The 14,281-nt window shown below is 42.4% G+C and overlaps 1 protein-coding gene across 7 annotated transcripts in view; it reads left to right on the forward strand.

Annotated features, from left to right (window-relative positions):
* Positions 1-14,281, forward strand: part of LOC142566151 (rhotekin-2-like) — a 206,415-nt gene that overhangs the window by 180,846 nt on the left and 11,288 nt on the right. For all 7 annotated transcript variants that reach the window (XM_075676986.1, XM_075676980.1, XM_075676979.1 and 4 more), the window contains exons 6-9: positions 1,737-1,762; positions 1,936-2,140; positions 5,461-5,586; positions 9,911-10,073. In XM_075676986.1, coding sequence (XP_075533101.1) covers positions 1,737-1,762; positions 1,936-2,140; positions 5,461-5,586; positions 9,911-10,073 — 520 coding nt within the window. The remainder of the gene's footprint in view (positions 1-1,736; positions 1,763-1,935; positions 2,141-5,460; positions 5,587-9,910; positions 10,074-14,281) is intronic.

The following is a 14,281-nucleotide window of genomic DNA, read 5'->3' on the forward strand; positions in this document are numbered from 1 at the left end:
GTCACCTTGCCATGCTGTCACTTGCGCGCCATCTTCTCGATACCACGCATACCTTCTTGTATTGTACCCTCGCACCCCACTTATGTCTATGCACACAGTGTTCAATAAGCTTTGGGTGCTGGTCAGCACTATGTTTTTTGTCTTCCTTTTGTCACTCCTTTTATCACAGTGGTTTTGTGTGCATTCACATACCAACTGCCCTTCCTCAGATCTTTTGCACATTCCCTCTATGCACATGGGCAGTACATTACTAAGACGCTGCAGCTGTCCTCATGCCAAAACTACTCGTGGCACCTTTGACTGGTCATTTTACTGTGCTGCACCTGTGCAGATATGTCGTGTTATAATTCAAGTGGTATTACAAGGATAAATGGGGTCTAGCAGTTATAATCAAGTCTTGTTACCTGTTTTGGAGCAACTTACTCGTGTAACAAAACTTATTTGCTATTTTGCATGTTCTTTGTACAGTGGCCAAAGCACTCTGAAATGATTTGTTGAAGGTGCCATTAGTATACTGCTGCTGGTGATAGCCTGTTATACATGAAGGTTCTTTGAAATTCTCATCATTAACATTGGTGGGACGTATAACACATATTGGCTAGCGTGGTGCCTACCTTACAGATTGTGCAATGGTGCCATGCATAACAGTTATGAAGGTTAGTAGATATGATCGCACCATTATAGCACCACAAGAGTCATTGCAGAAGCAAGCAAACACATGCACACACACACACACACACACACACACACACACACACACACACACACACACACACACACACACACACACACACACACACACACACACACACACACGCACGCACGCACGCGCACACACACACACACACACACAACCATCAGAAAGTTTTGCTATATCCAGAACTCTATATGAAAAGCAATATGGTACTCAGCATACAGAATGCTGCACAGACACATACAAGCACACTTTGGCAGCACTTGGCTGCAGGTGCCTGCGTTAGTTTTCAACTGGTAGTACACGGTACTGTGCTCAGTGGTTGAAATGCAGTACTCGGGTGCATAGCGGCCAGTGCTTCTTGCACCACTGGTGAGCGCTGGATAATCGCTGAAGGGCCGAATGCAGTCACAATGCATCAAAAAGTATTTCACTTTCATGGGGTACAAAGATGCATCAGCTCTGGTGTCCCCAGCGTCTACCAGTGATGCAAGAAGCAATGGCAGTCACATGCTCTGAGTATCGTATTTCAGTCGCTGAGGGCTGTGCAATTGTGAATGCAGTCAGGAAAGGGCGACAAAACAGTGTAATGATGGCTGAATACAATCCTTTCACAGCTAGGCAGTCACCTTTAATGCTTCATTCACATTTGCACAAAAACACCTTTAGTTTTTGTCAGCTTATGCCTGCAGTCGTAGTTGCACTAAGCTGTGTTTAATGTTTCACGCAGTGAGATTAGGGCTTTTGGAGTAACATTGTGTGTGTCTTATGTTTTAGCAAAAGAAGCAAAATGTTGGAAGTTACTTTGTCACTGGGCACTCTGCACAGAACATTTTTTGAAAGCACCTGAAATAACTTGCATGGAACTCCAGCGAATGTAACTTATGATGTCATAGTTCTTACGAACTGTGTGTGCTGTCAAGAAAGTAATGCACTTCCAAAATTGGTGCTTATATTTATGCTATTGTACGCTGCATGCCCTAACCAGCACGTTCAGCTTACAATTTTTTCATGGCATAATTGCTTCTCTTATTCTTTACAGAAAGAGGAGCTGAACTCCTTCGAAATGTAAGACAGTTTTTTTGTGCATGCTGTGTTTTTCTGTTTCTAAGCATGCATTTTTATACTTGCATTCACTTTTTTTATTGCAGTAGTTTTACATATTTTAAGGTAAAAATCACTGTGTATCAGGGTAGCTGGAAAGTGACTATATGTCCTGCTCCTGATTGGTTGACATGCAGAGGGCCAAAGTTTGAGCTAGAGGCTCATGCTACGCTGCGACTGAGTGATGCCGATGACAAGGCACACACCTATGACCTCACCATGGAGAACCTGGAGAATCCGCAGCTTCAACTACCTCTCTTTGGGCACTTCTGTTGCAAGCTGGCTGTTGTCCCAGACTGCACCCATGAAGAGCAGCTCTCAGGGTATCTTGGTGTTGTGCAGGTAACCACAGCGTTTCACTTCATTCTGTAGTTGTTACCACCCCTGCCACCATAGTGTTGTCGATTCCCCATTTACCATTGCCAACGTGAGCACCACCTGGGAATGGCGTGCAAATATATATATATATATAATGAGAAGAAAAGAAACTGAGGGCCTGATTTTTATTAGTCATATCATAAGAAGCCAACAGAGACACCATACAATGAAGCCAAGGAAAGCATCAGGAAAATTAGCTAGGGTTGCAAGTGAAATGTAGAAAAAAAGAGGAGGAGCGGGGGGAATGAAAGTGAACAAAAAAATAACTTGCTGCTGGTGGGCGTCAAACCCACAACTTCCACATTACGTGTGTGTTGTGCTACCGATTGTGTTACAGCGACAGCTATCAGTCCTTCCACTAACTTGGGTATTTATGTTTACTAAATCTAGCCCTGGGAGTGTTAGCCAGCACCAATCAGAGCCATGTGGGCAGATGTGAAACATCCCTTTTTGCCCGATAGCATCATGTCACGTAACACATGAGCTTAGGAGAGGAGGTGCATGGCTAAAGAGCCCTCACATGCTACCTAATGACATCAAAGCTGCCAGGTTCAAAACCCTCGCTATAAATGAACGAAAGAAGAAGTAAAACTGAGGGGCTCGATTTTTGATAAAGTCAACAGACAATGAAGCCAGGGAAAGAATCAGGTAAATTACCTGGAAATTAGCACTTGTGTATTTAAATGATTCGACAAAGATGCTTAAGAGTTCTTATCGTAAATAGAGGACTATGCAGGTTTCAAGATGTTTTTTTTTTTAAGACTGTTTTTTATGCATAAAAAGAGTGCTCTTTTTTACCATTCCTGGTTTAAATCTAGCACTATAGCTGGAATAATAATTTGCACATACAGTAGGCTCCATTTAAGGCGAACATGAAAGGACCTTGGAGAGCTGTTTGTCCTACGAGAAGTCGATCTAAGCAAGAGGGCACTAAATGTACTTAAACTAAATAAGGGCTCTTGAACTGTTCAGCTTCTCGAAGAATTCAGCGTAGCATAGTTTGTTTTTTCCAAAGCACTAAGCATGGCAATAAATAGAATGAATGAACAGCTTAGTGACACCTGCATAATACAAGCACTGGTTAGCACTTGCTGTTCCTTTTTTTTTTCACTCTTGGTTGGGATGATGTCATGTGGTGAAGTTATGTTACAGTTGTAATAATTTCTTCTCTGTTTTCTAAATCCAAAGAGGCCAGCTCCATGATGTATTTGTTACAGCGCCGTGTGATTCCGGAAATGATATATGATATGCACAAGGGTGGATTAAAAAAATGTTACTTCTGGAGTCCACACAACCTTAATAATCAATAGATAAAAGCAAAACTCGCATAGCATAGTCTGAAGTCCCTTTCACGTGAAGCTACTGTTCAAATGGTCACCAAATATGTTCACTTGTGCTTTTTGCACCCCAGCAGCAACCACAGGTTGGAAAAAATTTGTGCGTTTATTTCCTGGCCCATCACGTACTAGGGCAAAGAAACAGTGCTTTTGAGTGGAACAAGAGGAGACGAGATGTATTGAGTGCTGACTAGCAAACATAATGTTCATTCTTAGTGTAAGGCTACACACATGCAGCCACACCAAGTGCATGGGAGCAGGGCACATTTACACATCACATTTAAGGTATGACAACTCTGTCCCGAGCAAAAATACAGAGGGTTCTCAGGAACAAAGAATGTGTGAGATATTTGAAGCATTTGTTATCTACAAGTATGGTGGATCCTGCTTCAGCGAGCTCTCCGTATCTTTGCTCAAAAAAGAGTTGCCATATCATGAATGTGATGTCTAAACCTGTCCTGCATTCATGCACTTTTATGCGCTTGGTGATGACCACATATGTGTAGCAGATTTAGGTGCATGTTAAAGAAAACTAGGGCGTCAAAATTAATCCGGAGTCTGCCACTATGGCGTGCCTCATCATCCGATCATGGTTTTGGCATGTACAGCCCCATAATTCAATTAAAGTTTAACACTTCTGACACGATGCGATGTACCATGTGAGGCAATGATAATGCTCAACCCTCTCAGAGATTACGAACAATGGCAGACAACACCACCTCAAGCAAATATGTCTCCCTGTGTGTTCTGTGTACTACGCAGACAAACATCAGTGGTGCACGCAAGGTAATGTTTAATGTTAACTTACTACTCATGTACTGGACTAAATATTGAAAAAGTTACACATTTGCCATTAACATCACTGCTGCTTATCATCAATCAAAGGAAACAGCATAGAAAGCTTCACTTACATTGATTCCCACAATGCGTAGGATCCAAATATGCACCCAAATATGCAGAAATCTGCCCAAGTTAGCACACTATAGGTATCTGTCACTTGTGGGGATGCGCGACTCTCACGCGTCCCCTGATATGTTGTTTTTCCGCACGGCTCGCGTGGCCTGGTGCCCGCGGCAGTCGGAGTGGTTGAGGCGCAGTATGAGAGATGGCGCGAGTGTTGCGCTGCTAACGCCGCCGACAGACGGGGTTAATTGGGCGCCGAAAGACAAGGCGCTTCCTCTTTGGTTCGGGACAGCAAGCAGTGCGGACGTGCTGTGCCGCGCGTGCGCTGATCCATGCTTCTGCGAGACCGTCTCGCGTGGCCACCTTCGAACGCGCCACCGTTCGCGTGACCGTACACGCGAATGACCAGGCGTTGGGATCCAGCATGGGGCGAACATATTCGCTCGCTATCCTGTTGCGGTGAGTCGGACTTCTAGATTTGTCGCGCACCCATCGGCATGTTTTGTGGATAGCAACTCGGCTAGCTGGCATTGATCTATGAAAGGTACAATAAATGCCCTTGTGATTGTTTTCACTACTGTGCTGTCGTTCCTTTGTCCCAAGAGCACGGGTGAGAGAAGCCCTCACACTGTACAGCTACTTTAGCTTCATGCAGGTCATATTTTTAACCATGCAAGTTTTCTTGACTGAGCCATGTGGGTAGAGGTTTGCAGATGCATAAGCAAGGTTGCGCAGGAAACGACACACTGACACAGTGTGCACGTGGGATGTGAACAAGGATGTGGGGTGAAATGAATCTCTTTGCATGGTTCCTATGAATGGTTCACAATACTGCTCGTACTTTCTTCAGATGAGGTAGGGCAGATAACCTTTTTATGAGTAGTTATGAGAACTTTTATGAGGGCTGTAGTGTATGACACAAAGTGTTTATTCATATTTTAATTGCTCTTGTTGGCATTGCAAGCCCTTCTGTGCATCCAGAAAAAAAACATACTGCTTAGTCTCTGCATAATCACTGCATAATTGCTTTTCGTGGTGTTACAGCTGGCCAATGGTGTAAGTGGCCGTCGACGCCTTTGGTGTGTCCTCAAGAACTTCCAGCTTTGCCTCTGGACAAGTCCAGAAGACGCTAGGCATCTACCTCCTGTGCTGAGCATCCCAATAAACATGGTGTGTATGGTCAAATAATTCCACCACCTGGTTTACCTGCCTGTGCAATGTGGTTCACACCTCTGGCTCTAAGTAAAATGAGTTGTCAGAAATATTTTTTCTAGGTAACAATCCAAGGAGGCTGCATAACTTAATGTTGTTTACTTGCCTAACAGTTTATTTAAGCTGCTTCAAGTAAAAGATATTGAAGCAAATCAATTCTGTGGAAATCTGCTAGGTCAAGAAAATTTCCTGTGGAGAAAGATTGTCATCTACTTGAGAGTAGCTACAAAGTAAACAGAAAAGAAAACCCATATCGGTTTCTCAGCAAGCAAGCTTTGCTGTTGAAGAAAAATTTGACCTGGTCTGAGGATTAAAATAATCAGAACCATTGTCCTTTTGGGGTAGTCGCTCTACCATCCGAACTGATCAAGAAACTAGCAGATGGCAGTGCAAGGCTGAATTTATTGATAACTTGAAGCACAGGAATTAGTGACGCAAAACTATTGTTAATAGTACAGATACTATCGATAGTTAGGTCATTATTGAACTATCGATAGTACAAAAACTATTGATAGTACCGATAGTATGATTCATGATGCACTAGTGATAGTACTATGTACACTAAAGCCTTGTTAATACATAATTGGGGAGGGGGGAGAGGTGACATGGATCTGGTATGCACTAAGCAATGTACTAATTAATCAACAATAGCAGATGAGCAGCTATAGACTTATCGGTTATTGACTCACTCAAACACACGCAGACAAGTTTTATTTGCGACCAGGCAGCAAAAAATTTGTGATTTTCCCTTGCTGCCATGGCTACCTTGCAGCGACAATGGCATCCTGAAAGTCAGCAAGGCTGTGAGCCATTTTCTCCATCAGGCCCCACTTCTTTGCAAAACACCATCATGGCATCAACACATTATCTGCGTTGGATACGGAAGGGCCATCATCCATATCATCATCCATAACGACAACGTGGAAGTGCTAGAAGAGGTGGAAACATGTCATGGCTACCATATTTTTACTTCACTATCAGTGGAAACCGCACTCCGGGAAAGATCCGTGTGTCGCTATTTCGCTATCTATGGTCTGCGTGCACAACATTTCGCCAGTTCCACGTTCGTGTGCACTGAAAAATGAAGTAAATACTTTGCACTAACCGTTTGGCATGCATTAAGTGACTGCTGCTTCAGTGGTTAGCCAATACGTTGGGTTCAGTGGTGACAGGGTGGGGAGATTCACTGTGACTATATTCTAACCGGAATTACTTACTAGGTGGGCATGTATTAAAGTTTTACTGTATAGTGCGCTATTGATAATGTAAAATCTTGCGATGTTCCACACGTAAACACTGCAATATAAACTGCAGTGACGTTTGCGAGTTCCCAACTGCATGAACTGAGGATTCCTGATGGTCAGTTGTCGCAAACCTATTGATCATACTGTCAGTTGTGAACTATTGCAATGCTATTGATAGTACTATCGATAGTACTAATATCTATAGTTTCTGTTGCACTATCAATAGTTTAAACCCAAAATATCATAATACTATCATTAGGAGTACTATAGATTGTCTTTGTTACACTATCTATACTTAAAAAAAACTATATATACTATTACCAATAGTTCTGCATCACTAGAAGGAACACTGAATCAACAAATCAGTTCTGCAGAAAATTTAATGAAAGGGGAAAATGTCATCTACTCAAGAGTACCACGAAACTACAAAGGTGTCACTTTTAAGCAACCCCTTCCCTGAATGTGCTTTTACCAGATAGTATTTAGAGGGAAAAATTGTCAAATGCCCGACAGTAGCATGTCTTACTATATATTTTTCTCATGGAATAACTGATATGGTGAAGGACATTCACAGAATGTTTCCTAGCAACTATTGCTTGAAAGTATGGTAACTGCAGAGTTACTGGCATAAGTGTGAGGGGGTTAGAAAACACCCACAGGCTTCGCTGTTTGTTCAGTGTTGTACCATCTAAATCCTACCATTACTGTGGCATCATCGGCTTTTGTTTGTTTTGTTCATATCAAAAACATTAATTTCAGCAGCATGGCTTTTTGTTTGTTTGTTTGTTTTTGCTTTATCTGAGAGATACTGTATTCTTACATTTGCTGAAGTTTTGTGCACATTGTGTCCTTCAGTGTGATGAACCATAGCATGTTAATACTAGGACCACAACTGCTCCAGAAAGAATTTGATATTTTTACTCCGAGTTTTGAGTTCCCTGTAATATGCAGTCACCTGCATATTTATTCTAACAAGTTTAATAGAAGGTTATGTGTTTGCAATAGAAGGTTGTGTTACCTCTACTTCACAGTGGATCAAATTCTGCAGAAAGATTGCAGTTTTTGGTCTTCATTGTTGAATAAAACACATGATATAGTTTTCCTGGTTTGTATGCACTTTAAATTGCAACACTCTGTGAAATTGTTCCACACCTCAGTAGCTGCTTGCTTTTCCAATTAGAAGGTGTACATACAATGCTGTTTTCTTTTCATTTTTTTCCTGGACTAACTAGGCAAGCAATGAACTGAAGTGTTTTATTGAATAATGTGGACCAAAAAAAAAAAAATGCAGTCGTGTTGCAAGACTTAAGTGAGAACAAGTTAAACACAAAATGCTCTTTCAAAGTTGTTAGAATAGAAATGCAGCTACGTTTCTGTGTAGGCCTATAATGTGTGTATTTGATGATTAAGAATATGTGCTGTGTGCATTGCATGTGTTTTGTAGACCTGTTTGCACAATTGTGTGTTCAGTGCACTGTAAATATCTTTATACAGTAGAACCCTGTTGATATGTTCTTCAAAGGCGCGCGTAAAAAAAATATAACAGCCGGGAAAACGTAACAGTGACGAAGGCCACAAATTGCCGCGACGTCAGAAACAGCTCTGAACGGCTGCCAGTGCAGCTTGGTTCCCAGTAGGTTCTAACTGGTGCACACTTCTTTGGGTGCTTCGCCCAAGTCTTTGCCAACTTCTCCGTGCATGTTTTCTCCTGATATGCTGGTGCAAGCTCAGTCGCTTATTGCAACTTCAGTTGCTTGCTGCAAAGTATTAGTCGCGTGTTGCAACCTACTGGTCACTTTAAGAAAATTTGTTGCTGGGCTAATTGGTTCATGCTTAACAACTGAATACTGGTAAGCACAGTTCCAAGACGGGACAAAAGAAAGACACAGAAGCACAGTACAAGCACTAACTCGCAACTAAATTTTATTGTGAAGACTTCACCTGCTTAAATACACAGCAGACCAGGATCGTGCAAGCGCACTGTCCATCAAGCCAACCAATGCATCATACCAAGAAGTAGAAGTTTATAGATTACATCATCATTTATAAAAACTGCTTTTCTTTGCTACGTAAAACAACCAACTTATCGTTAATACAGGCGCTTTTTCTTTCCTTCTAATATGATATGCCTCCATGATTTCTCTGGCCAAAGCATTGCCACTCCTGCCTAGAATTTTAATACCGGAAAAAATTGACTCACAGGGACAGGACCTACAATGCATCGGCAAATGAAAAGAAGCTTTGTTAGCTACAGATTACTCGTGTTCCTGCACCTGATCATTGATGCATCGGCCGTTTTGTCCGATGTATATATTTCTGCACTTAAGCGGAATCTCATACACAACGCCAACTGCGCATGTGACGTATGGCATGGTATGCTTCTTTCTACAAGCAGGTTTCCTCGGAGGTCCCGAAATGCGTGGACACAACCCAGCAATTTGTGTGGTGCTAGGTTGCATGGCACTGGTTTTAACATGACCGACAGTGACATTAAAACATGGTATATAACACGTTTCCTGCTCCCATAGTTTATGGCCCTTTCATATCCAATTTAGCTAGTGCTCTGAGTGTCATGAGGGCATTCGCAAAGAAGTGGGAACTGATGGAGAAACTAGCTCGCAGCCTTGCTGAGTTTGAGAATGCCGTTGTCACCGCAAGGCCACTACAGTGGCAAATGAAAATCAGATTTTTTGCTGCCTGCTCGCAAGTAAAACTTGTCTGTGTGTGTGTTTGAGCGATAATTAACACTTATTTTTGGCTGGTGAGTCTAAGCCAATCTGCCATTGTCAGTTAATTAGTCCATCACTTAGTGCATACCTGATCCCCATTCCCCGCCAACTACATATTAACAAGGTTCTACCATAATCGCTGTCATAGGTAGTTTATTTGGTTAACAAACATAGGGGCATTGCTTTTATTTTTTTATTGTCTGCAAAGAACACATAGTCTTTGGCTGTAGCAGCTATATAGTACCTCTTGTGCTTAATTTAAGTTTCCAGTGCAGACTTTCAAGTGATATATGCTCATGTTCTCTGTAGGACACGCGTCTACGAACAGATAACTGCTCTTCAAAGTACATGCATGCCATCCGCATAATCAGTGCCATTGCTGACAAGGTGCAAGAACATCTCATCGTTGCTGATGGTGAGCAGGACTGCACAAAGTGGTTGCTTCACTTACGGCAGCACATAAAGGATCATGGTAAGTTGGGTTGAAAAGCGACACATTGGTCACGCATTCAATTTTGAGGTTAGAAAGTACAAAATAGCTGTAGTTGGACAGATGCTTGGTGCATAAACATGCAAATGTAATCGTAATGGCCCTATCAGTGGTATTCACATGCAGAGGAACAATTTGTATTTCTGGAATATGCAAGAATCAGATATCAAACAATTTTTTTCCTTGCCCAAGGTGGCAATGTCGTGAATATTAATACTTGGCTCTAAAAAGCTTTCAAAGCAATGTCTTAGAGAATCCGAAGCATGTACTGAGGATATACAGATGCTGCCTTACACCAAACAGCCATTCAAACCAAGGAAAGGGTTTTGGTTCTTTTGTTCATGCCAGAACCAACTGCTGTGTTTGTTGCATACGGTGCTCTCCATATTTAACTGTACCACAAAAAAAAAAAAGATGGAGGATGGAGCACAAGTGGAAGAACAGAGACACACGCACAAGTGCTACACTCACAACTGCATCTTTAAGAAAATGGGACCTTAAGGAAAACGAAAATTGTACGCGCATATGCAAAGCAGTCGAGGACGACAGAATACTAGATGGAGCGATGAAATTGGGAAATTCACGGGCGCTAGTTGGAATCTGTTGGCGCATGACAGGGGTAATTGGAAATCGCAGGGAGAGGCCTTCGTCCTGCAGTGGACATAAAACATGATGATGATGATGATGATGATGATGATGATGATGATGGTGATGGTGATGATGCAAAGCACACCATAGGATACGTATTCCTATGGCTTGTGGCTATTACTACATAGGCTAGGCAGGGCATTGACTGAATGCACAATTATATTCACATTATACAAATTTTCACATCACAAATTTTCACATTATACAGCAGTGTAAACGTGTGGCTGTCATTTTTTGATGATGTCATAGTGTTCCGTCAGCATCAAGACACTTGGACACGATAGATGGTAGAGGCATATATTTTATTTGCAAATCACCAGACACGTGTGAGTCAACCTTTTGTGCACCTACACCCAGCTGAGATTTTGTATCTCAACCACAAGTGGCATTCTTGCATTTGTGGACATTGTAGCTTTTATGGAAGTGACCTGCTTTTCTTATGGTGTACTAAGTGCATGCATGTGCATTTTTGCTTTTGTTTAGCGTGATGTAGTGCTGTACTGAATGAGCTATGGCAGAAGCTATCTTCTCCTGTACTTTTGCGACTATTTGTGTGCACGTACAGTCGCAGACAAATGAAAAATAAAACTGGAAGATTGCAATCAGACTGGTGAAATCAAAAGACTAGACTGAAGGGAAGTGATACAATTGTATAGTTGATTGAACTTAGTCACTCTTTGCACAGGAAGACCAAAGTTAATTTTATTTCTCTCACAACAAAGACTCTTCACTATTTTATGCTCATGTTTGAATTGTCTGCACATGTTACCTAGCCTTGAGAATGTTAACCTGCCATGCTCCAACCATGGTACTGAGTGCGGAATATCATACTAAGAAAAAGGTGCCACATGAAATATGGTATCAGTTCAAAGCACTGATGTACCCCTTACTGTACCTATAATGTTTTGAATCAGTGAGGAACTGTAGGCAGTTAGGGCTTGTTAAGTGAAGCTGCCAAAACAGCCATCAGGCATATGAAGGCACATTTTTCAGTGTCACTGAGGTGTTGACCCATTCAAGCAAGCCCCCTCTTTTGCTCCAATCAGTTTTTGTGTTCACTCTCTTGTTCAATGAACACTGTACTTACAATGTTTCGGCACCTTGTATATGAGATGTGAAAACTTGTTGCCAGTTTCTGTTGCACTATGAACTGCAATATGCAAATGCAAGCTTTTGCACAAGAGTTTCTTGCATATTTATTTATGTACTATAGAGAATCCAGCCTGGTGCCATCATATTATCTACATTAGCTAGTGACGGTCTCTGCAGTTCTCAGTAGTGAGCAATTATTTTCAAGGCAGAGAGTGCAAATATCACTAAGCCTTGCAATTAGGAAGGGTGTGTTCATCGAATATCCAAGAAAGTGGGCGAGAAGACTGCCATTGCCATAGCTCAATTGGTAGAATATTACATGCTGCTGGCACCACCCGCAGAAAACACCTACCGGACACTCAAGGAGACACTTAGACACATGGCGGTATTTGGCATTGTCAGCTATGATGCAGTGTGCGATGAACTGTGACTCAACTTGTGCAAACCAAAGTTGAGGATCGCCGGTCCAGATGGGAGGCAGTTTGATATCTAGAACAGATACCGTAGGGCTGGTGACATCGTTGTTTCGCTGCATGTCCGGGTCACCAATTGTAGGGATATGTGTGGAACGAAGACACAAGCATGTGTCCTGTTATCTCGTTGACAATTGGTTTTTATTTTATTTCTACTGGCAGCTTCTTCAGACGCTGGTCTCCCTTTCCCTCGATCCTCGCGCTGGCAGCACCATGACTGGCTCGCAGTGCATTCTGAGTTTACCACAATGCATAATGCGGAAGATGTAGGTTCAGCTCCCACTAAGACGTTAAGTAGACTGGTTAGGCCAAATTTTTGGACAAAAAGGAACAGTGTGTAAACATTTGATCATATGCAGCCAATGCAAAAAAAGAAAAAAAAGGGAACATGCTTAACACAAACTGTGAATTTGGTTACGCCAAACTTTGGCAGCCACTATTCATGCCTGCAATTAGGTTCAGGGCACACTTGGAAGAGGCAACTCTACTAGTTTCACAAGAACCTATAAACAGCTGCGCCAGCATCGATGATATGCGGAAACCTGCAAGGCTGACATGGCATAAAGGGTAACTAAGTAAGTCCTCGATTGGTAATTCCATTAGGACACTGTCCAGGAGCCCCAAGAACCAGCTTCATACTTGACCGAGCTGTTAGTGTCCTGAATACTTTGGTGAATTATTTTTTTTTCAACATCAGGGTACTGAAGAATTTTTGAGCAAGCTAGGTGAAATGTCAACTTTTGTGGCAGCACACAGATTTGCACAGTGCTGGCATGCAAATCAATAGCTTATCCCCGGGATGTCTGATATATATGTTTTGAAACACTGCGTTTGATACCTCCAAATTCGTATGTAAGCACAGGAGGCTTCATGTAAAGCTTATATAGTAGTGTTTTGGATAAGCTTAAGCAAGTTTTCAGATATGGATGGATGTGCAAGCCAATAGACGACTTTAGAAAAGTCAGCGCTATCTGTGGTGCCAAGGGCATTATGGGAACTTTGAGGGTCAGTGCTGGTGTTAGAGGCCATGTGCTGCATAGCCAGATACCGCGGCCTTCTTAGGGTGCTGCGATGAGCCCCCTCGTTATCAAAATGCTCAGGCAACAGCATGCTCTGATTGATCTCTATGGGTGACATAGCTCCAAGTGCATGGGCGTGGCGACATGAGCCAGCTTGAGCTTGTGCCGGTCTTCGATGCACACGAAATGTCTCGTACTGTCTGCGCACGCTGACCCTATGTACGCAAATGTGTAAGGTCAGCAGCTGATGTTCTTTCTCATGGGCTCTTCGGCTACACTTGTAACGCAGCCACTATTCTGTGGGGAATGTCTGAGAAGTTATCGGCCTGTGAAATGCGTGAAAAGTTTCTAAACATTATCAGACGGCTACTGTAATTGATCGTGTTTGCGTAGTATTTCCTAAAACAGTGTGCTCTCATGTTTAAAGGTGAAAAAAAATACTTGCAGGGATCTTGTAGCTGTTAGTACCACTACACACCAAGGCACATTTTTTATCACGCACTTGGAAGGAAGCGCGAGCAGCAGGCACTATTTACATGAAAAACTTGTCAAAGCATGCTCCAAAACACATTCACATATATCTATTCAAAATAAAATTCGCAGTGTTCTAACTGGCACAATGCTTATTCCAGTGCATCAAACACACAAACTGTTTAAACGCCCAATCACATTAAAGGAGTCCTGAATCACCCCTCAGGCTTGGTGAAAAAGCAGCATGCCGAGCATGCGCTGCTGTGAACATCACAGCCAAGTTTTGCTGTCATGCACGGCACGTACATGACAGAATCAGAAGAATAATCAGAAGAATAAGAATAGGCTGGGGTGCGATCGGCAGGCATTCTCAGATCATGAACAGCAGGTTGCCATTATCCCTCAAGAGAAAAGTGTATAACAGCTGTGTCTTACCAGTACTCACATACGGGGCAGAAACCTGGAGGCTTACGAAAAGGGCTCTACT

Source organism: Dermacentor variabilis, unplaced genomic scaffold, assembly GCF_050947875.1.
Source record: "Dermacentor variabilis isolate Ectoservices unplaced genomic scaffold, ASM5094787v1 scaffold_12, whole genome shotgun sequence".
NCBI lineage: Eukaryota > Metazoa > Arthropoda > Arachnida > Ixodida > Ixodidae > Dermacentor > Dermacentor variabilis.